Source organism: Phascolarctos cinereus, unplaced genomic scaffold, assembly GCF_003287225.1.
Source record: "Phascolarctos cinereus isolate Bilbo 61053 unplaced genomic scaffold, phaCin_HiC Scaffold_4;HRSCAF=312, whole genome shotgun sequence".
Classification (NCBI taxonomy): Eukaryota; Metazoa; Chordata; class Mammalia; order Diprotodontia; family Phascolarctidae; genus Phascolarctos; species Phascolarctos cinereus.
Genome location: NW_027555847.1, coordinates 39,785,310 through 39,810,392, shown reverse-complemented (window position 1 = coordinate 39,810,392; position 25,083 = coordinate 39,785,310). Strand labels below are relative to the sequence as shown.

At 36.8% G+C, this 25,083-nt stretch overlaps 1 protein-coding gene across 1 annotated transcript in view; it reads left to right on the top strand.

Moving 5' to 3' along the window:
• The window catches only part of CNTN3 (contactin 3), a 439,279-nt gene that overhangs the window by 410,372 nt on the left and 3,824 nt on the right, over positions 1-25,083 (top strand). The window contains exons 20-22 of the mRNA XM_021007573.2: positions 1,576-1,762; positions 20,258-20,370; positions 23,577-23,745. Of these exons, the coding sequence (XP_020863232.1) occupies positions 1,576-1,762; positions 20,258-20,370; positions 23,577-23,745 (469 nt within the window). The remainder of the gene's footprint in view (positions 1-1,575; positions 1,763-20,257; positions 20,371-23,576; positions 23,746-25,083) is intronic.

The following is a 25,083-nucleotide window of genomic DNA, read 5'->3' as shown; positions in this document are numbered from 1 at the left end:
AACAATTTTGCTTCTCAAAGAAATTTTGAGGGTCAGTGGAAATACTGTTGGATATGGAATGAGGGGAACTAGCTCATTGTTGGCTTTACCACTTACTGCATGTGTGACTTTGGGCAAGTCATTTGACCAATCTAGGCCTAAATTTCCCCATCTGGAAAATATGCAAGCCATATTAGATCATCTTGAAGGTTCCTTCTAGCTCTCAAACTATGATCCTGGGAATGGTAATTCAGTCTGGATACTGGTTGCGTTGAGACCCACTGTTGATGGTCGTTTCTTTCCATAATAGGAATACTAACAGTTAAAAAATTAACCAAATTGCTAGATAATGAAAGATTATAGCACATGAAATACATAGTAGGTGCTTAATAAGTGCTTCTTGACTTGATTTTACTTAACTTGCCAAAAACAATATGAGTATATGATATAAAGATAAAAAATGCTTTGAATTATATAAAGGATGGTGGAAAATTATAATAAAATTAAAGATTCATGGTAGGTAAATCAAGCCTTCAGAAAGCATGAAACCCAACTTAGCTAGATTATCCCCAAAGAATCTGCAGTTGAAACAGGAAAGAGCATAACAGGTAACTAAATGGAAACAATTTGTCAACGTTTTTATAACAAATGATTTTCACTATTCATGATGAATTTCAAAGATCTCATACTACGTGAATAAATGAAAATAGTGGCTAAAAAAGATGAATGCACGAAGAGACACTGGTCCCTAGTAAGCATACATAGCCTTAATCAACCAATTGATAAGCATTTATTGCCTACAATGTGCCAGGAAGTCTGTTAGGTGTTAGAATAAAAACACATTTATGAAATAGTCTTTGAGCTCAAGGAAATTAACATTTTATCAGGGAAGACAACGTTTATTTACATATGTACATATTAGTGATGGTGGGTACACAATTTTAAAAGCATTGAGGGTATGATTTTCAGTAATGAATAATGATGGCATATACAATGTCAATGATTTATTTTATAGCACCGACTGTTCTAAATGCCCTGTGAGATGGGTACTACAAGTATTACTGTATCTATTTTACAAATGAGGAATCTGACATTCAGAGAAGTCAATTGACTTTCCCAGGATTATACAGCAATTTGGCTGTGGAGATGAGATTTGAACCCTGACCTTTCTGACTGTGTCCAGTTCTCTAATGATGTTAAATGAATGGAGGGAAAAAAAACCAAACAACACGGACTGCCATATTACCACAGACTGGCTGCCAAGAAGATGCAAACAACTGCTTTTTTCTTCTCAATAAAATCTTTATGAGAATGCGAGTATCTTCTTATTAAAATTTGAGAAGGGAATAGACTTTTATAAATGATGTTCTGTAGCAAATCTCATCTTCACAGTCACACAGTTGCAGAGAGGGTCAGGTTTCAGGATTGTGGTCATTTAATATTTATCTGAAAGCCTTGTCTTAGCAGTTTTATCATTTCAAAATAAAACACAGTGTCAAAGGTCGCTCAAGGAAAAATCATACTTTTGTGTTGGATGATCTTTCATGAATAGCCCCAACATCAATGTTTTGTACAACTTTTTGTACCCCTTTTTAGATTCGGTACTGGAACAATGGAGGCAAAGAAGACTCATCCAGCAGAATAAAAGTCATGGGGAATGAGACATCGGCCAGACTTCAGGGTCTGCAGAGCAACTTAGTATATTATACCGCTGTCCGAGCATACAACAGTGCTGGGATGGGACCTTTCAGTGCTACAGTGAATGCAACCACAAAGAAAATGCGTAGGTATTTTCAGATTCTCTGAATGGAAAGGAAGGAGTCCCTTATGTTGCATAATTTGCATTTAAAATGAAGACCATATGTGGCACTGGGATGACCAAATCAATTATTGTTTCCATTATTTTGTGAAATCCAAAAACCCGGCTCCACACTACAAAAGTGCCAAGATATTTAGTATGAAAAGGGCCCAAAGCCTAAGACCTTTTTCACTGAAAATATCTTGGCATTTAGGGTGGAGTCCAGACATGGAAATGGGATTGAAATCCCTGAAGCTCCAATGCCTTTTGAACTAAACAAACCCATTGTACTCACTTACAGAGGAATCTAAAAATATAATTTGCTTTGGAGGCAGAGAACCTGCATTCAAATCCTAACCCTGACCCTTATTACCAGTGTGGCTTTGGAGAAGTCACATAAGGCCCTTTCAGGGTCTCAGTTTTCATTTATCTATCTATTTACCTATGTATTTATTTCTCTGTCTAATCATTTATCTGGCTTACCTATTCAACTACCTATTACCTATCTTATCTATTCATCTATCTATCTATCATCTCTAGACCTGTAAAGATAATCTATGTTCTATCCATCTAGATACCTATATATATATATGTGTGTGTATATATATATATATATATATATATATATACATATATATATATATATATATGCGCACACATTTATAAACATATACATATATAAATAAGCATATGCATTTACATATACCTACAAATACACACAATTAGGTAATTGGACTAGGTGGTTTGGCAGGCCCCTTTCCACTCTATTATCTTATGACCAATTTAATTGATATTAATATGTTTTAAATTCTCCAGGCTTGATGTTTTATAAGAAGTTCAAAATAGCAGCTCAGCCAAAAGTATCAGCTATTTCAAACTCTCTCTTGCCTGATTGGGATGCTAATTGGCTTAAATGAAAGAATCTTCAAATAATACGGGTCAGCAGGAATACCTCCCCCCCCCAAATCAAAATACAGACCCCAGCCAGAGAAAGTAGTGTTTCCTACCAAATTGTGTAATCTGTAAATGAACGTGTATTGAAATTTAAACACAACTCACAATCACCAGTGTGAAGGTTGCTTCCTAATCAACATAAATCCACAAGCAAATCAATACTATTTGATTTTTGAGTCTTACTTAGATGTTGCAGATAAACTAGTATTAAACATGAATGGTGGATTACTTTTTGTATCTTATTACATTCTCCTGGTTTGACCATTTGGCAGATGAAAAATGTTTTTCTCCGAGGAAAATATTACCAGCAAATGTTATTCAGCCTAAGTACTAGATTTTTTATTCTTGCAGCACAACATCCATGTGCTTGGCTAAGTTTTTATTCATTATTAAGTAATTCACATTTTTAAAAATACACGGACTAAGAGAGCCTAGATGTGAGATTACTCTTTTAATCTATATTTTCATCAATGGCACATCATGTTACATTTCTCTATATTTAAAAATACAACTTTGTGGCCTTAAAATATTATGAAACTGGGGCAGCTAGGTGGTGCAGTGGATATAGAGCACTGGCCCTGGAGTCAGGAGGACCTGAGTTCAAAATTAGCCTCAGACACATAACACTTACTAGCTGTAGTAAGACAAGTCACTTAACCCCAATTGCCTCACCAAAAATAAATAAATAAATAGATAAATAAATAAAAATTTTAAACAATATTATGAAACCATTAATGCACATTTTTTTTTCAGGCAGTTGGAGTTAAGTGACTTGCCCAGAGTCACACGGCTAATAAGTGTCAAGTATTTGGTCTGAGGGCAGATTTGAACTCAGGTCCTCCTGACTTAAGGGCTCTATCCATTGCGCCACCTAGCTGCCCATCATTTTTTTCTTAATATGCACAAATATGAATACAATTTTTTTCAGCATAGTTGGGTTTATCATTCATAATACGAAAACTTTAGTCTACAATGTTGGAATTACAGACCATAATCCAGAATAGTGCTTGGCTATTAAATCCACAATATTTGACCTGAATAAACTATGCTCACTGAGGGGGAGAGGAGGTTGGACCTGTGATTTCATTAGTATAGAGAACTTCCTGATATGGAAATTCCATCTATTGATACAGTTTAGAAACCTGTCAATGTTGATAATCTCAGAGTTGCCTGGGGCAGGGAGAAGTGATAGTCACAGCACAGATATGTACATCGGAGGCCCAGACAGAGCCAGAACCTCCTGACCCCAAGGCTAGATCTTGCTGCTTCCTGTGTCTATAGAAAACTGATTTGGCTGCCAAATGCACAGGGAAGGCTGGATTACAGGGGAAATGCTTAACCTGCTTAAGGCCTATTCTTTTAATTACTTTAGCGTGTCAGTTTGCAAATGACTAATGTAATGCCTATAAACCAGACTTGTCTAATTGCTTAAAAAGACCGGTGAGAGTCCTACTTGCCAGGCTTGATTTGCTGTTTGATCAAGTATTTTCTGTTTCAAAATAATAGAAAACAACTTTCTTTCAAAATATCATAGAATTCAGAGTTCTCAGGAAATCCATTTGATTTCGTGGATGTCAATGTTTGTGATGGCATTTACGGTGTAATAATAGCCGACATTTATATAATGACTTAAGTTTTGGAAAGCACTTTCCATATATTTTCTCATTTGATGCTTACAATAACCCTTAGAGGAGGTGTGTTTATTCTTCTTGTTTTACATTTGAAGAAACTGAGGCTGGAAAGACTTGTCTGAGTATAGCTAGCTAGCACCTGAGGTGGGATTCAGACATGTCTTTCTGATTATACATATGATTCTCATGGCAAAGAAAGACCATACGCATAATAATTTCTGACTTTGTGATAAAATCAGACATTTATAATTTACTACTGCAACTAGGTGGCACAGTGCAGAGAGCCCTTGGCTGAACTGGAGTCAAGAAAATCTAAGGTTGATTCTTGCCTCAGACACATCCTAGCTGTGTGACCATGAGCCTCTCAGCCTCATAATAACTCCTACCTTACAAGCTTTTTGTGAGGGTCAAAGGAGATATGTAGGCAATTTTCTAAACATTAAATTACTATATAAGTGCTTATGTAAATTAATAGTAGTGATGGTGGTGATAGTAGTAGTAGTAGTAGTAGTAGTAGTAGTAGTAGTAGTAGTAGTAGTGGTGGTGGTGGTGTGGTGGTAATAGTAATAGTAGAAATTGTAATGGTCATGGTGACAGTAGTAGTACTAGTAGTAATGATAGTAGTAGTAGTAATTGTAATAGTGGTGGTAGTAGTAGTAGAAATTGTAGTCGTGGTGGTAGTAGTATTAGTAGCATATAGTATAAGAAATGAGTACATCATAGTGAAAGAAGGAGACAGAAGGAAGAAAACAATAATTATGCTCTAAAATTAAGTTTTTACAAATGCTTGTTTAAAAGTCACACTCAGGAAGTCTTCAGTTCAGTATAAACAGAAACTTTCTCATAATGAATAAAGATGGAAGAGAATACAGGGAATATGTAGTCTGACGTAATTGCAAATTAGAGAACTGCTCTTATAGCTTTCAAGACCAAGCTACCTAACCATGGAACTGGGAACCTTGTTAAGTAGTAAGTTGCATATTACTGGATGTATTCAAGAAGAGAGGTTAAATAATCTATCAAGAATGTAATAAAAGTTATTGCTTGAAGATTCTGTGATTCTATGTGAAAAGGAAAAAAAAAGGGGTCTCACTAATCCCAAAACTCTCAAGTTCAAAGAATGATCTTTTATTTCATTCACTGAAATATAATTTGGCATTTTTACTTTTAACACCTATTTTACATCTTGATGAACAATTTAACACTTAACTTGTTTTTATCTTGTACCTTTTACAAATGTGTGATTAACACAAGGAAGGAAATTACCTCTAGGGCAATACTTGTAATCTCCAAAGAGAATAATGAATTACACAGACATATTTCAGGAAACCAAAAACCCTGTGATTCCTTAGATATCTGAAAGGGGAAGCCTTTCACAGAAATCACAGCCCCTCCATGCTTAAGTGGTAGCTTCTTTGTGGGTAGCAGGGGGCTTCAAATTCCGTCATCTACTGGTCAAAATTGTAGTGATGAGCTTCTCCGCATAGCTGGCTTGTTTGTTGTGTTTTTTTAAATTCAATTCAATTTTCAGTAAACTTTTTTAAGCACCTGCTATGTGCCGGGCACTGTGCTCAGTGCTGGGGATGCAAAAAGAGGCAAAAGATCCTAAATAGTCACCCCATATGCAAGGGCTTCCATCTTGGTAAAACTGCTGTGAACTTGTCTTTCTGTAGCACGGACCATGGTGAAGTATTTGATTCGGAATACAAATTGCAGAGGGTAGATTGCAAAAAAGGTAAAATACTAGTATGGAAATGACATTGGAAATAATACACTTCTTAGTTCCCAATTATGTACTTCAAAACAACATGATTATCTCTTACCTTGTTCTTCAAAAGAGAGCAGTGATGTATATCCATTGGAAGTGACTCAGCAAAATAGGGTAGAGTAGCAAGATTTGGATCCTGGAGACCTGAATACAATTCAAGGATGTTCCACTGAGCACTGAAATGACCTTGGGCCATCATTTGTCCTTCTTCAGTGGATCTCAGTGTCTTCATCTGCAAAATGAAGAGACTGGGCTAGATGAGGCTTGCCATCCTTTCTGCTCTCTGATTTTGTTATGTACTCAGTTTCCACATCTATAAAATGAGAGGCTTGGCTTATATGCTGCCTAAGTTCTCTTCCAGTCCAAGACTCTGTGATTCTAAGTTATTTTCCACCTAGGATGATCTTGATGTAATTGAAGGAATAGTAAGAAAGGGCTGTACTTAGACTTAGAAAGACTTGAGTTTGAATTCTGCCTCATGTGCTTACTATCTTTGTCAGCCTGGACAAGTCGTATAATATCACTCTGCCTCGGTTTCTATAAGTGTAAAATGAGGCGGTTGAACATGGTGATGTTTTAGGTCCCTTCTACCTTTCAGTTTAGGATCCTGTGAAATAAATTAAGAGCAGATTATACTGATCAACTAATTTTCAATTAAAACCACAAAACTTTCTAGAGTTTTAAAATGAGTTTCATTAATTTATTTTTTCTCCTAGATATGTCCCAAGCTTCTTTTTAGTGTCTCTCTTCGTTAAAGTTTCTTAATGTAATCAGTAAATGGCATCATTCCTCAGGCTTCCATGGTCAGATCCCTGTGGAAAAATTTCAACTTGTTCAACACTTCTGCCTTGATTTGAAAGGAAAGTGATTAAGAAAATCTTTGAAAAAAAAGAACCAGTTACAGCGGAAATTTCATTGTCTCTTTGAATTTTATTAGACTGAGATTTCTACCTTACTTGGACTAGTCCATTTGCTAAGAAGGTTACCTCCTATGGAATTTGAAAAGAGGAAATTTAAATGTTTCCCAGTTGGAATGTCAGCAGGCTTGTACTTCATCTAAAAAAAACCATTTGATCATTTTACTTTACTTGATGAAAGTGTAGTTTCTTTATAGTGTTTGTACTTTCTCACCTACTTGCTGAAAATGTAGTAGCTACTTTTGAGCAATTAATCATACCAACGATTCTTTTTTAATAAAAAATTACTCGTCTTATTCAATATGTGTCAGTTCATCGGAGGTGAGAGTGAAGCCGTGGGACCTGTAATCAGCTTTACATTTCATATACCTCTGCCCTTACCAGCACAGTTATCTAAGTAAGCCAGATCAAAATAAGCATCCTACAAGAAGGGAAATCAGTCGTCAAAAGAATACTGCTGGGGTTATTGCAGGTTTGTCAGCAGGCTATAGATGTGTTTTATCTACAATGAATGCACAGCCCAAGCATTCCATTTGTATTCTTGGGATGTGGGAGAAATTGAAAAAAACCTAGCTTGCCCTGGGGGAGGGGTGTCACTCTGTGGCAACCTGCCTCATCTGTAAAATGGGGATAATAGAGCACCTACCTCCCAGGGTTATTTTGAGGATAAAATGAAACAGCATTTGTAAAAACCTCTTGCAAAGCTAAAGGGAGTATATAATTGATAGTAGCAATAGAAGTATGAGTAGAAGTGGTGGTGGTAGTGGTATAAACTTACAGGAGGATGAGCAGAATAGGTAAGCGTGGACAGGTTGGGATATGCATCATTAGAGTGAACACCCAAACTAATGAGTCAACTGATATATTTGAATATTTTGAGCACATGTGTGTGTCCGCTGTGGAATCCTGCCATCCTGAGGTTTTTAGCATCGTAGAATTTCACATTTCGGTGGAACTTCAGAATCCACTGAGTACAACTTATACCTGAAAGGGAAGACGACAGGTGGTCAGCTACATCAAAGGAAGAGGAAGCAGTGGCCTGCTGGGCAGTGTGTTTCATTTTTTGGATAGTGCTAGAAGGAGGCAGTTCCATGGAGAGAGCACCAGGCCTGGAGTCAGGAAGATCTGAGTTCAAATCTAGCCTTACACACTTACTAGCTGTGTGACCCTGGGCAAGTCACTTAACCCTGTTTGTCTCAGTTTCTTCATCTGTATAATGAGCTGGAGAAGGGAATGGCAAACCACTCCTGTATCTTTGCCAAGAAAATCCCCTGGACAGAATTGGTATGCCATGGTCAGTGGGGTCATGATGAGTCAGACATTACCAAATGACTGAAAGTGAAAAACAATTGTTAAGAAAATTTTTCTTACGTCAATCTTGTACTTGCCTCTTTGCAACAAAGGGCACATCCTCTCTTAGCACCTCAGTTATGAGCTGTGGCTCAGGACATTTTTTACCCTACCTTTCAGATGGAATACTCTTCTCTGAATGGATACTAACACACTTTTCTCTTGATATATAAGTATCAAAATTTGCTACATGTGGGACTTCCCCAGGTCACAACCTGGGAGAGTCACCTAAAATAGAATCTAGTAACTTATCCTGTTGAATGCATGACTCACATAGACTGAACGTTGAGCCATACGTACTCCTGTGCCTGAGAATGCAGGCAGGTTATTAATTTCCTTAAGAGATCAATTCATTTTTGACCTTCTAGTTTATGTTGTTAGCCTGATGGGGCCTCATGAGAGGCATAAGGAGGTAACAAAAGGTACTTACTTCATGTTAGGTTATGGTATGGTTGTTGTCCTTCATTCTCAAAGAAGACCAAAATGACATCACTATTTTGAGGTCAAGGTACGGTGTGATTGACTGTGGCCGATGTAGACTCATCGGTCTTTACCACAGATCATCAGGTACAAATAGTCCATATGACCATTTGGAGTGGAGATGGCTCTAAATCTGTGTATCTGATGGTTCTTTTGAGCTACTGCAGTTCTGCTTTGTTCGTAGAGCACAGCACCTTCTCTAATGAGGGTATGCCATTCTGGGTGCTCCTGTGCCAGTGTCTCCCATGTTTCACAATCTGTTCCACAGCTCTTTAGAGAGACATTGAGAATGTCCTTGTAATGGCTTCTTCTGACCTCCATGTGAATGTCTTCCTTGTGTGAGTTCTTCACAAAATAATCGTTTAAGCAAGAGTACATTTGGCATTCGAACAACATGGCCAGCCCATCATAGTTGAGCTCTCAATGTAGTTCAAGAAAAAGGTCCTCAGTGTCTTGGTGTCTTATCCTGCCAGGTGATTTTCAGAATCTTCCTAAGACAAATCAAATGAAAGTGATTAAGTTCCTGGCATGGTACTAGTAGACTGTCCAGGTTTCTCAGGCATAGACAATGAGGTCAGCACAATGGCTCTGGAGACCTTCAGTGTGTTAGATAAGGCTTTATGTTAGGAGGGTTTGATAGGATTCATCAAAGGCTCTTCTTACTGACTTTTGCTGGATAAGCTGCATGACTCAAGTTTCCCAAATATGTCTGCATATGAAATTTATTGCTGGGTGCCTTCAATGCAGTTTATGACTGAGGAAGAAGTACATGAGAGAGCTGGCTTCCTCAGAGCCTCTGACACATACTGACTGTGTGACCTTGAACAAGTACATTCACCTTTCATCTTTGAGGCCAGAGGTGTCAGATTCACTGCCCTTGAGCTGAAAAACTCCTGAGGGTGGCCCCAATTAGATTAAAATATCATTGGGAAATGTTTAACAAAATAAATAAAAATATAACATAATGTACATAATGCTGATTTGTGGTTTTCTAAGTCAATATGCTCCCTCAGGGATCTATTTCTATTTAAGTTTGAACCACTGGTCTAGGTGACTCTAAGGCTACAGGTTGTTGTTGTTTAGTTGTATCTGACTCTTCCTGGGCTCAGTGACATGCCCAGGATCACACAACCTAGTGCTTAAGTTTGTCACTGTGTCTTAAAATATCTCATTTAATCCTTATAACCCTGAGAGGTAAGTGCTATTTTTATTATCCACATTTTACAGATGAAGAAGCTGAGATAGAGGTTATATGATTTAACCAGAGTCACACAGTTAGTAAGTATCTGAGCTCAGATTTGAACTCAGGTCTTCCTGACTCCAGGTATAACACTCTATCCACTGGGCCATAGTTACCTGGATATTAATAGGAATCAGTATTTTAATTGCTTATAATTCTTTATATTAACCATCTCTTTTCTCAGTATTCTTTGGGATGGATTAGTTTTCATTTACATTTCTTCTGGCAAATCCAACTCACTTCCACAGGTTCTGTACAATTGCTCTATTTTTCTCAATAGAAGAGCCATATCTATCATCTTTAAAAGTGACCTTCTAGACAGTTGTGTCAAAAACACTACTGGCTCTTCATTCCACTTAATATGATCAGACAGCAGAGAGTTCAATAACAGATCATGTGTTACTCATTAATTCACCAGAGCAACTAATATATTTTAGTTCCATAATTTGAAAGGTAAATTAATTTCCCCTTCAGTCAATGTAGGATCATCACTGAGGAATAATCATTAGGAAAAGGGTACCTGGCCAATTAAATTGATTTCTAATGTTCTCAACTCCAGTAGTGATAATAATAACTCATCTTTTATGGAGTCTTTACAGTTCATGAAGTAATTTCTTCATAATTCTGTTGGGGGTTCTGTCCTGCCAGTATTACCCCATTTCACTGCTGAGTAAAACTAAAGTTCAGAGTGGTTTACCTGATGTCTCCACAGTCATATGACAAGCAAGCGTCAAAGCTATGACTCTCACCCACGTATCTTATTCCAGGTCCATTGCCTTTTCTAATAGACCTCGGTTGCCGTTTGATGACAGTACATTTCTTATCATAAGCCTTCTATCAGTGGTTCCCTAAAGCAATTAAGAGGCTGAATGATGTAGAACAAAGTGATGGAAGTAAGAAAACCAGCCTGCAAGTTCTGTGATTGATATTGGAGATTTTAACATTTAAGCAAAAGAGAGAAATCATTATATCGTTGCATTTTCCTACTTTGAAAGACTTAGGGACTCACAACATGGGTACTTCTTCCAGCAGTGAAGGTCATAAACTATTCCTAGAATCTCATTATTGCTCATGTCTTTGAAGAGCCTCCACAGGGAATTTGCCCCAAACTGGAGAGGTCTTCCTCTAAGTCAAGGGTTCTTATCCTGAGATCCATGAATTATTTTTTTTTAAACTACATTTCAATAACCGTATTTTAATCTATTTAGTATCCTTTGTAATTCTGTGCATTTTATGTATCTAGTTAAAATTCGTCTGAGAAGGGGCCCTTAAGCTTCACTAGATTTTGAAATGGATAGATGACACCAAACAAGCTAAGAACCAATAGTCAGATTATTTAATTTTGTTTTTGTTCTTAACTCTCTGCTTCTGAAAGTCCTTATCTTTTGTTGAGACTCGGCTTCCTTTTAAGGCCTTCTCTGAGATTTTACCCCCAGTCAGTTGTGCTTTCTCCTACCTTGACTTTTATATAACTGTTTGTCTTATATATTGTATTTGTTGTATAGACTTTTTTTCATAGTGTAACACTTCCTTCTCCACTCTCATCCGCATAGAATGCAGACTCCTTGAAATTGATTTTTTATGTGCACAATACTTAACTCAATGTCTTTCATGTGAGACATGTTAGGTAAAGCAGTTGATAAAGACTGAACCTGGAATCAGGAAAACTGAGTTCAAATCCAACCTCAGACACACTAGCTATTTAATCCTGGTCAAGTCATTTAACCTCTCTGTGCCTCAGTTTCCTCCAATGTGAAATGGGGGTAATAATAATAATAATAATACATAATTTGCAGAGGTGTTGTGATGTTCAACTGAGGTGATATTTGTAAAAAATAAAGATAATGTTTACTACAGTGCCTTTGGAGAAGGAAATGGCAAATTACTCCAGTATCTTTGCCATGAAAATCCCAAATAGCGTCATGTAGAGTCAGTCAACTAAAAAAACCGAACCACATTAACAGTGTCTGGTAGGTATATAGGAGGTCTTAATAAATACTTATTCTTTTCCTTACTCTCTCCTTGGTGAATTGAAGTGACACTTTCTATCTCATCTTCTTAGTAATAATATTTCTCATCATTCTTTTCTGAACATTTGGCATCTTTTCCACAAGAGCTGTCTAGTAACTTGAACCCTTGATGCTTTCAATACTATACCCACCTGAGAAGAGCTTTCTTAACTATGTACTTAGCCCAAGTGGCCTCTCTTGTTAGCAGTTTATTGTTAATTGTTATTTCTATTTCTTTTTTTCACATGCTAGATATTGAATCCTTAGAAACCAGATGTGGTGATTCCATAGGCCATTGATGATGAAATTAGATCTTTATTGATAGACTGAAATATAGGCTCCACTTTCTATCATGTGTTGTCCTATTTCTCTCTACTCCATAGTTGTCAGAGAGTAGAAAATTCATTTTGAACTATTTTTGTTACTTATCAGTTCAGGATAGCGATAGTATGTATTTATCAATAAGCATTTATTAAGCATCTAAATACATGCCAGGCACGGTCCCAAGGATACAAAGAAATGCCAAAACAAGTCCCTCAAGGCTTACAGTCTAATGGGATAGGGTCTGGACCAGTGGTCTTACAGGTAGAAAGAATTCCCGGATAAAGAAAATTCCTGTACCAAGAAAGATTGGCACATTTTCTACATCTGAATTAGACACTTGGCTAGAACAAGGAGGGTCTAAGTGACTTGCTGAGGGCCACACAGTAAATATGTCTCAGAGGCAGGGCTTAAAGCTAAGTCTCCTTGGATCCAAAGACTGACTATCTACTTAACCATTCCACACTGTCTCTTTTCAGTATTTTTAATTAGATTATGTAAATCATATCCAAGTCTAGTATGTGTATTATAGAATATTATAAGAAAGTTGTTATGTAATATTTTATTTGATGTTATTTAACATCAACAGTAATGGAGAACACCTTCATTTAACAACAACGACACTATTGATAATAGCTAACAGTTTTATAGCACTTTGTTTTACAAAACTTTGTGTATTATTTCATTTGCTCTTCACAAAAACCTTGTGATCTAAGTGGTTATTATCCTCATTCTACAGAAAAGGAAACTGAGGCTGAGAGCTTAAGCGACTTGCCCAGGCTCACTTAGTTAATAAGTTCCTGAGGCTTGCTGATTTCCACATGAAATACCTTTCCAATTTCCTTTGAATTAATGTCCTTCTTTAGTGCAGGCATCACCAGCCAGTAAACAAATGCTTAAATATTCCCAACAAATGAATTCCTAAAACTTTGGAAATTTTGTTACAAAATAAAAGTTATTAGTTCTGGAGTCAGAGGTTCTGGGTTCAGAGCTTGCCTCTGATGTATACTAGCTGTGCGACTTTGTACAAGTTGCCTTCATAGGCATCAGTTTCCTCATCTACAAAATGAGGTGGCTGAACTAGATGGCTTCTAAGATCCTTTCCAACTCTGGATGTGTGACGCTATCATTTCTAAGTCACACGTGGATTGTCAGTATCTCTTGCAAGGAGGAGAAAACCAACATTTCATGATTTGAAGAAATATCTTCCAAGGTAAACTCAACAGCTGGATTTAGAATCATTTTTTCTACTTTAAATTTTATTTTTGACCACTTTCTTTTTTGTGCTGAACTTCACAATCACCAAAAAAATACAAATACCCAAAAAAAATAAAAAAGTGATCCTGAAAAACTGAACAGTTCTGGTACTGATATTTCCAATTTAATAGACATTTTGAAAATGGCATAAAAGAGTCATTTCTGCCTTAATGCTCATGTTGGGGGAGATCATCATACCCAGACAGCAAAAAGTTTTCTGCAACCTTCAGAACTGAACCATTTAATCAAGTAAGTGTTGGAATACTATCCGGGGAGTTCTGGCCGTAAACCCGTGTCATAGGACGTTTCATGAAAATGTGCAGAATTGCAAAGCCAACGGTTTGGGGATTGCGTTGTTCTGATTGAGCCATGGACACATACACAATCTTTATATAATGTTAAGTTATTGCCATCATGCTTTATTTGGGTCACGAAGCACATCCTTCTCTGACCTAATCTCAGTAGTGATGCCTCCTTCACAAATCTTGAAGGCAATAAAGAGGTTTCCTAAAAAGTAGACAGCTAATTACAGTGGTGCAAAAATTGAACTTTATTGCCACCATTAATTACATAATGCATTTTATATTTTTACTGCATCTACAACCCTTGCCATCATTCCTCCACAATGGAAGACGTTCTTGCATTCCTATGGGAAGCAAGACGTAAATCTTGTCCACATCTATTAATCAAATCCAATACCTTGATGAAGGTCAAAAATAACGTACAAATCACAGTGTCATTTTTACCACTAATGCTACCCCTCTCATCAAGTGGGTGCTCAGGAATGAAAGCCATTACAACATTTCTGTGAAAAAGTAGGAGTCAATAATATGTCCTGTTAATCTTAGGAGCAGGGCTCAAAATCCATGATTTAAATCCTTCCCCAGGCACATGCTGGCTGATGTACTCTGGGTTAGTCATGGAACCTCTCAGTAGTCTACAGGTATGGAAGTTACCAAATGGCTGTAGATCCCCATTGATAAAAGGAGTTTCCTTACATCAATGAAAAAAACAGGTCTGGAACAACAACAATAACTAAAACAACAACAAAAACCCCTGTCTTATGAGTATGAGACACCAACTTCAAGAGCTCCATGAACTTACTTCTGTGGGTATTCCCTTAACCAGGGAAAATTGCAACACACCTATGCTTTCTCTTAATTTCCATTCCTTGTCTATATCATTCAGTAAATCTTCTAAAAGCATATTTATCCATGTTGTTTCTTTGCTTTCATGAATGCCAGTGCAACCCTCAGTCTACCCATCACTAGCTTTCATGATATAATCAGCCCATGTCTTTTTTTTTTTCTGGCTATAAATGTCTTTGTGACATAACAACATGGGATCATAGATTTAGAGCCTTAACAGGACATCTGTCTTCGACAAACCCCAGAGCAGCGCTCTTGATCTGGCCAAGAGGGATCGTTTTGGGAAAAAACAAAAGCAAACAGAAACCAAGGGAGATATTTAAATAGTGGAAACCAATAGGTAGATGATGGCAGAGTGCACCTTAGAGATGAAGAAAGGGATTTTCATGGAGGTAAATGACTTTCCAAATGTCACAAGTTAATAATAATGGATTGCATGTATATGTTACTTTAAGGTTTTAAAAGCCCTTTACAAATATTATATCATTTTATCCTCACAACAAGCCTGGGAGGTAGATACTACGATGATTCTCATTCTACAGATGAAAAGGTTAAGTGACTTGCCAGGGGTCACACAGCTGGTAAGTGTCTGAAGCCAGCTTTGCATTCAGGTTTTCCTGGCTTTAGGTCCATTGCTCTATCCACCTACCACCACCTAGCTGCCTATTAAGTGTCAGAGTTGGGATACTTCTTACAAGTAAATGATTGTTGATAATACTCTACCTTCTGCTTACACCCATGAAATATTTTTCCATTGCCGTTTGGGTTACCTGTAATTGTGATTCTTCACAGACCATGGCATGCCATGATCGACAGCCATGTAATGTTTCCAAGAGGTTCACAATGTCACAAGAATAGGCGTTTCCGTCAGGAAGTAGATTGGGGTCATAGAAAAGGTTCAACCATTTCCTGGCTGTATCTCGTCTTTTATTCAACTCTGAGTTCAATGTAGTATCCGCTTCTACATGCATGTACAATACCAGTGTATCATAATCTAGTCAATATACATTCTTCCTTCACTTTTTTTCTTTGCAGCTTGCTAGGCTCATCTCTTTGAATGACCATGAATCTAGATTTCAAGGCCTTTTGGTATGTCAGAGGTTAATGCAATCAGCACAGTGTCTTCTACACATAGTATAGACTGGGGAACCTCCCCATTTATAGGAATTTCCTTTTCTGCGTGGACTTGGTATAGGCACAGTCAGAAATGGTGGCGACCACCTTTAGTTTCCAAATTTCTCCGAATTGTATGCGTTCCTTTATGTTGTCAATCAAAGATATATTGAGAGGTTTTCTTTGTGGCTACATTTATAAAAGAAACTTGAAATATGCTCATAACTTGTTGGAAGAAACATTTAAAGCTACTTTTTGATCTACTGAGTCAAATGCTTTGGCATAATCAGCAGGTAATACAGATATTTGGATCATATGTTCCCTTCATAACCTGGCCAGAACCTATTTTTCCAGGCCCCAAAATCAATAATTCAACCTCACACACCCCTCAATCCAATCAACTTGCACTTCTCTGTTTCTCAAACATAGCACGTTATCTCTCTTCTGTGTATCTTTGCACTAGCCAACCTCCATGCCTGGAATTCACACTCTTCTCACCTTTTCCTCCAAGGCTCCCTTTCTTGCTTTAGATTTAGCAAGCATCATCTATTAATAATAGCTAGCATTTTAGCTGGCAAAGTTGGCAAAGCACTTTATAAATACCTCATTTCATTATGATCATCATCAAAACCATCATCATTGTCATCATAGCTAACATTTATGTAGAGCTTATGTGCCATTCATTGTGCTTATAAGGAGTTTACAATTATTATCTCATTTGATCCTCACAAAAGTCCTGGGAGGTAGGTATTATTTTCCCCATTTTACAGATGAGGCAGACAGAGGTTAGACTTTCCAAGGATCACACAGCTCTCTGAGGTTAGATGTGAACTCAGATCTAACATGCTATCCATTGTGCCTTTCTGTTTCTACACAAAACATTACTCTGATGCCCACAAATGGTAGTACCTTCCTTCACTATCTAGTGTTTAACTCCCTTACTACATTCATTCTATCTATATTTACCCTGAACATACATGTGTGTGTGTGTATATATATATATATGTATATTATATAATATATCATATATGTGACATATTATATATTAATTATACATAATATATAATATATATTATATGTAATATATGTTATATAATCTTCCTTGATAAAATACAAAGCCCTTGAAAATAGCGATTGCCTTATTCTTTCTATTTGTATCCCATATACCCAACAGGGTGTATATCACAGCTTAAATACTTAGTAAATGCTTGGTTCATTCTCTAGACCTCTTAGTCCATCATTTCATTGTAAATATGTGAGCTGTAGTAGAAAATTGGGGAGGAGGAAGCTGGCCCATTCCCATCTTCTGTCCTTATCACAGATAACATATCGAATTAACCAAGATGCATGTTTTTTAAAATAAAAATATCATCTGTTTTCTTTTCCACTCTCTGCGACTGTGCCCTACTTCCTTGACATAGCTTGAGAATCAGTTCCTTAGGGCCTTTAACATTTGGTTGCCGCCAGCATGATTTTATCATTTATGCAGTTGGTCAGATCTTGTCGCTTTTCCCAACTATCTTCCCAAGTGCCATTTTTAAATTCAAATTAGTGATCCCTTGGTGAGAATAAATCCTTATAGGAACAGTTTCCTATCTTTTAAGATTTGGGTGTATTTGTTTTTCTCCTTCCGATTTCATCTGTAAATGTTGAGAGGATGTAGTTATCTGAATGCCACCCCAAGATTTCTGTGCCTTCCTTTTCCCTACTACTTCCTTTCAATATTTAGTGAGTCAATACTGTTTTAACACTGGCATCATCTTCCACTGTAGTGTATCATCATGTATTTTAAACCAGAGATATCAAACAGGCAGTCTGCAGTACCTGCCAAGTAGGGCCCAAATCAGATGAAAATATAAATGGCAAGTATTTAACAAAATAATTAAAGATACAGTAGAACATAGGTCATGTTAATATGTGTTTTTTCTGGGTCAATATGAAGCTTGTGGGGGGCAGGGGACTTCTTTTTGAGTTTGAAGCCCTGCTCTAATCTAATATTGCCCTTTGATACCAATGTCACTTCGCTTGGCAATCTGTGCCTTTGCATGATATAGTAGTTTCTGTACTTTTTTTTTTTAGCTTCCTAAATGTGTTGACTTTTACATTGGTTAGAACTTCTGTAAAAAGTGGTAATAATCATAACCAAAGTTCTAACTCCTCTGTATTGTTCAGAATGAACAGGTGTTTTTGTTTCATTTTGTTTTGTTTTGTTTTTTTGTTTTGTAAATAACGTGGGAAACCAGTGTCCACAACTTTTTTCTCCTCTCCAAAGAAAATGTGTGTCTCCTTTGTCTTAGGAAGGTCACTATGGATGGGATTCTTTCTCTTCAGTTTTGTATCAACATCTTGTTCGTTGAAAGGGGTAATGGTTTGATAGTGACTGGAGATGACTGAAGACATATTACACATTTCTAAATTGCATTGCATAGGGAACTCTCAGGACAGGAGACCCCCCTCAACCAGTGCAGGTTATCACATTCACTGTAACTTAGAGTCATAGAGATTCATTAAGGTCACTGAGAGGTTAAATGAATTTCTGAGGTCCCATAGCCAGTATGTGTTAAAGGAAAGACTTGAACACATTGTCTTAGCTCAAAAACCAGCCCTAACTATTACACCATCACTTTTGAGTGCCAACAGTTAAACTATTACACCATCCTGCCTCTGGTCATTATATAAAGATTTTCACTTTTGAGTGCCAACAGTTAAATTAATACTTGGGATATTCTAAAAGCTGGGGTTCTTAGCATTCTCCTCCCCCTTTTCTGCCACTACCACCATCACATCTTCAATAAAAGGAAGCCAGAACTATCCTGAGGGCCCTTTTGTGCTTTGGTTTGTTTCATGTATTCATGGCCAGAAGATTTACACCCATTTATTTTGTGGTGATAATCTTCCTCATACTTAACCAGCTTAGTCTTTGGAGATCTTATGTTTTGTGTCACATCTGAAGCCTGACAGGGAGAAAATCACTTAACCTCTCTGACTTCACTCATTTTCCTCATTTGTAAAAGCAGGGGGTTAGAAGACTAACTGTCTTCTGAGGTCCCTTTGAGCTCTAGCTGTGTGATCTGAAGGTCAGCTTTTGAAGGCCTGGAATGAGATTTCTCACTTCTTAACCGCTAATCCAGTGTTGGTGGTGGTGGTGGTGTGGTTTTTTTTTTTGTTTGTTTGTTTTGTTTTTCCATTTGGTCTTTTTAGACCTGATTAAATGAGGTTATAAATAATTCTTCACCTCCTTGCAGGCCACTCATTCTCTAATGGGAGTAGACCAAGCATACTTTTCAAAATTATGTGTCATTGTTCTAGTGTCTTTTAAAAATGTTTTCTCAAAAGCAGCATATAAAATTAGAAACATACATCTATTGAATCCTTGGCTTTAATTATTATGTCAAAGGGAATACAAACAGTCTCCTTGCTTTTCCACTTGACATCTTGCTCTTGCACTCACTCATGTCCCTAACAATCACCAATAGATACTTCATTCATCACTTCCTTTAATAGCAATTTCCACAGGTCTCTGAACTTGTCCCAAGTAGGTGGATGTACTCACTCAGCACCATGGCTAATGCATAAGTCTGTCTAGCAAAATGGATAGCCATGGACTCATTGATACATTCTTCTTTTGTGCTTGTTCTGTTTTCTTTTAATTTGAGGGTTTTTTTATTATCTTCATTATTTAATTTCATTATTATTGTTCATTTTTACCATGTGGCTTGATGCTATAGTTTCTAGGAAATGCACTGCTAGCACAAGTGAGAGCTACCTATACTCAAATATATCATGAAAATAGTAAAATTCACTGTTTCTTTTTGTCTTTGTTTAAATCTTAGGCAGAAAGCCGATATTGTAGAGTAGACAGAGAGAGAGGCCTTAGATTTGAGTTGATTTGGGTTCAGCCCCTGCCTGTGATCCATATGTACCCTGTGGTTATGGATATATCACTTCCTTTTCATTGACTCATTTAACACTTCTATGACTGACTGAGGACAGTTGACAATTTGAGTCAGTGGAGGCAGTTTCCATACTGGGAAGATCCCATACTGATAAAATCACACACTCAGAAGAAAAAAAATGTCTCAGTAACCCATGAAAATTTGTCTAAAAAGCAATACTCACATCATAGTTTTGTCTTTTCCCTCATAGTTGAGCTAACGGACTATACAGGCTCTATTATATCCAAAACCCAACAATAATCAGTTATTGAACTTGTATTGTATTGAACCCACAACTGTGTAGCAAATTATCCATGCCAACAGATATTGAAATATGCTTTCATTTTGTGTTTCCAGCTCCTAGTCAGCCACCAGGGAACATTGTCTGGAATGCCACAGAGTCTAAGGTGTTAATTAATTGGGAACAAGTCAAAGCAATGGACAATGAATCAGAAGTAACTGGATATAAAGTAAGTCAATGCCAGATATCAGACAGAAACAGTTGCAACTTTTACAATATTTTCATACATCCCGGTCATGCATTTCACTTGAAAACATGTTGAATTTAAAGTCATTTTCTTCATGCTGTAGACAATAAACAGGCATTAGTTATGTGCCCAACATGTGCTAAGGCACTGTGCTAGACAAACAGTGTGTTTAATGTTATTTTTTGAGGTGTTTCAGACCTAAAATTCCAGGAAAAAGGGCAGCTTAAAAAATTATTTCTGGTTTCAGTTAAATGCTACATGTGTGTTTTGCTCATTTGCTAATGCCATTTTGAGATTCCTTAAATTGGGCTGCAAATTTGTGGATGGTACAAAAAGTTAATTTCACTATGCAATAAATTTTAATATTTTATCACTTCTGATACTCACTACAAAAAAAAAGTAGATTAGGCTGCTGTACACAAAACTGAATAACTATTAGAAAATTTATTCATCAAATTCTCATTTGGGAAATATATTCATGTTTTGTCTTTGGATGATATGCTTTCCTGAAAATTTATTCCATAAAAAAATATTTGTTGAGGATGCTTTCCATTTGGGGAATGGAAGCCTTTTTCTGCCTTATCATCCTTGTAAAACTCAAACATAATCCAGTTCTCCAAGGGATCAAATTCATGCCTAATTACCCATTAGATCAGACCCTAGTCCATTTCTTTCCATCACAGAGTGAGATTGGTGAGGGGTGGGAGGTGGGAGGAGTGTCTACAACTTTTCCCATTATTTTAAGATTGCCTAGTTAACTGGCTGTACCTCAATTATACCTTGTTGTTTGCCAAGCCATTTTTTTTTTCCTGGTCATGTCATTTTTCCAATAGCCTTTACATCCTCCATTTCTCATTTAATTTGTGCTGTGATCCGTTAACACCCACAAGGTGCCTCTCCATTGTCCTTTGGGTGATTGTCAATTAAAATTCTTTGTACGCTATACTATCCCATGACTCACATACATGTAATACTCAAATCATTTATTATTGATAGACTACAATAAATCGAGACCTTTTAATAATGTGATTTTAATTGACAGTACATGTATAAACATGACCTTGATTTATTCATTTCTTAGTAATTTTTCCCTATTTATTTTTCCAGGTTATTAGTTCATGAATATCATATGTTTAGGTTTAATCAGAGACAACGCATTAACTCTTTTTGTTTTCTTCTAATTTTTTTGGCTAGTGAAGTGTGGTAGGATAAACAAACAGCTGGCTTTTCTTGCCATTTCTTAGGCAGTACTTGGGTTCTAGCCCTTAATCTTGCTTTTCTGTGTCTCAAGGATGAATAGTTCAACCTTCCATTCAGTTGCCTGTTTCAAAAGAGGTAAAATGAAATAGGAAAAAAAATATTTTATAATCTTTGGAGTGGATTTTAGCATGGAGTATGAGGAAGAGGACCCTGAAATTACCACACCTATATAAGGGATCCAGAGACCTTATGGAAAGGAATGTCATAATGGGGTATAGCTTCAGTTTTGTCATTGTTGTTGTTGTTTTTGTTTTGCCCTGAGGCCTTCTAAAGCCAGTGGGTAAATCACTAGCTGCCAAAACAAACAAACAAACGAAAAAAGACCTGTGAGATTCGGGTACACAGACATGTTTTCTCTGTTAAGCATGACTCTTTCCTATCCTCTGGGATCCAAATTTAATTTAAAGCCAAATTATCGCTAACATGATCACGTTAATGGAGGCTGGTGTAATGACTTATTTCATTACTATAGATCTCAGCTTCTATAAATTAGCGTGTTCTCTTATTCTTTCCCATAAACCATCCACAGAGATCCTGACCGATATGCTAGAGGAGTAGAAGTAAGATATGCTCTTCGAGAAGTAGTCGTACTGAGTAATCAAGTACAGAGAAATTCGTCACCGGCAGATTATGTACCAACCAATGATTTGGGGTGCGGGGGGTGTGGCAATCTGTAAGATAGATAAATCCAAAATTAGCCGTCAGTACTGTGTGAAAAGAAAGGTAAAGAGGGCATTTAGAAACACATAGTTCTTAGGTCTTTTACATATATTGATTTTAATGAACAGTCTTTGTCCAACACTGAAGAGGTGGGCACTGTGTTTTTAAAAAGCCAGAAAACGGTTACTCAGTTTAGTAGGCTTTTTTTTTCTCTGCCAAAAAAAAGATGAGAATTGAGCCAACAGATTTTTACCATATCTAAAAAAGTTTGGGAGCCATGGTGAAATTTTATTTAAGAAATAACAATCTGATGAGAAATTTACTTTAAAAAAATGGATATGGCACCACCAGATTGGTATAGGAATTTCCCCAAAGGAAATAAAGTTCTTTGTGGCTCCCTCCTGAGTAAGAGCAGTTGGAGAGGCCAGTGTCTCCTCCCATTCATTACATTTCCCCTACAAGGCTTCTCATTGTTGGTACGAAGGACAGCGCCATCAATCACCTCCAGATGAATCTCTTAAAGGAGCAATGAACACCTCCCCTCATATAGACTACAGAACTGGAAAGTGTTACTGGTGAGAGGCTTTCTCCTTATTCAGTAAGGTTATGATATATGTTTACTCACCTAAAAAAGCTTATCTCTCTGGAACTCATATATTGATTCTACCCCCTGACTGGGCTGTTATGAGCCATATTCAGTCCATCTCTTTTATATAAACATCTTTGGGAACAAAAGTCTACTGTCCTCTCACCCCAAGACCCACAACAGTCCTTGGGATAAAACCTAAAATGGTCACCTTTAGCTTTGCCTCTTTCTTTTCTATTATTTTGGTTTTTGAGCTTATGACCTGGAAGATGAAAAAATCAGTGGAGGGAGGGATTTGTGCTTATTTTAGAAGGGGTGACTTCTTAACACTTCAAGAAAGGATTTCAAAACACATGTCATTTTACTGTGAATTGTGATATATCAGATTAATGCTAATAAAAAAATAGTTTCATTAATAAAAAAGATTACATTCCTTTAAACATGTATATGGAAATCATACATTGAGTAGTGCAATTTTAATAGATAGTTGACTTTCATTTTTTTTTCCTGTTTGGGGGAGCCATTAAATGACTTATTCATGGATAGATGGCTGTTTTGCTAGTGTGTGCAACAAAAATGACTCCCCTTACTACATCCCCATGTGCACACATGCACTCAGACCAGAGATATATTAATGGAAAAAACCCAATTGCTCAAAAAAACATCCCTTTATGTGTTGTAGGTATTTTACAGGACAAGCAGCCAAAATAATATGAACATACTGAACACCAATAGAACATCAGCTGAACTTTTGCTGCCTATTAATGAGGACTATATTATTGAGGTAAAGGCATCGACAGATGGCGGCGATGGAACTAGTAGTGAGCAGATCAGAATCCCAAGGATAACAAGTATGTTATCAGATCTTGCTGGTTGTAGATGAGATTTTAATGCATTATCGTGTGTTTGCTATCAGGATGGGCAGAGCACAGTTAACTCACACATCATCTTTTTTCTTCCGTTCTTAAAAGTGGTACCATTGAGTCATGATGAAGTGTGGAGCTTTAAGGGTTGTGGCAGGAAGACAAGAATGAGAAGAGGTGGAAATTGACAAGAAAGAATGAAGAGAGTCATGTGGCAATAACAGAGCCCTGTGCATGTAGTCAGGGTGGCCTGAGTTCATATCCTACCTTAAGAAACTAGCTGTGTGACCCTAGACAAGTCACTTATTGTCTTTCAACCTAGGTTTCCTTACCTGTAATAATAGTACTTGCCTCATTGGGTTGTTAAGAGAATCACAAGATATGATACATTTGAAGCACTTTGTAAATCTTAAGGTGGTCTATAAAGGTTAGCTATCATTAGTTTTAAAAAAATGTCAATAAACCCCCTGTAAATGACAATTCAACCTAGACTGAAGCTGCCTCTGCACTCTGTAGGAAGAAATGTTTTGCTAATTAAATTAATTGTGCAGGAGAGTATTTAACCTATGGACAGTCTTTTTTTTTTAAGGTCATTAGCATTCTAATTGCTTGTATACAACTAATTACAGAGAGATCTGATCTCCTCATTAAAGACTGTCCAGTGGATATTCTCTTTGGTTATTAGCAAATAATTCAATTTATACAAGTACTTGAAAGGAAAAACAAAACAAAAGAACAGCATTTCTTTGTAAAGAATATTTTTAATTCATATTTTTCATTCATTCTTATTATCATTTACATAATTAGTCCATATTAGTAGGACTTTACTACTTTAAGAAATTAAATTAGGAAAATAACTATAAAATTATTATAAAACTCTAATTTTCTGCACTGAACCAGTTTTCTAGTCATTTTTATCCAAAGCTTTGGCTCCCTAGGGCCATTTTTAGAGGTAGATGTTAATCCTTTATTCCCAAAGCACAGGTCTGGCCAGGTAATTCCCCTGCTCAATAGACGTTACTGTCTCCCTATGACCTCTAGAATCAAATGCAAAGTCGTCTGTTTAGCATTTAAAATTTTTCCTAACCTTACTGCAACCAATCTTTCATTCCTTATTACATACTATTGCCCTTCATGCACTCCATTTTCCAGCCAAACAGGCTTTGCATCTCTCGTCCCTGAGCTTTTTTACATAGGCTCTCAACCAGGCATGGAATGTTCTGCTTCCTGACCTTCACCTCTTAGAATTATTATTTTGCTTTAAGACCTAGCTCAAATTCCATCTTGTACATGGACCTTTTTGTAATCCTTTTAGTTGCTATTGCT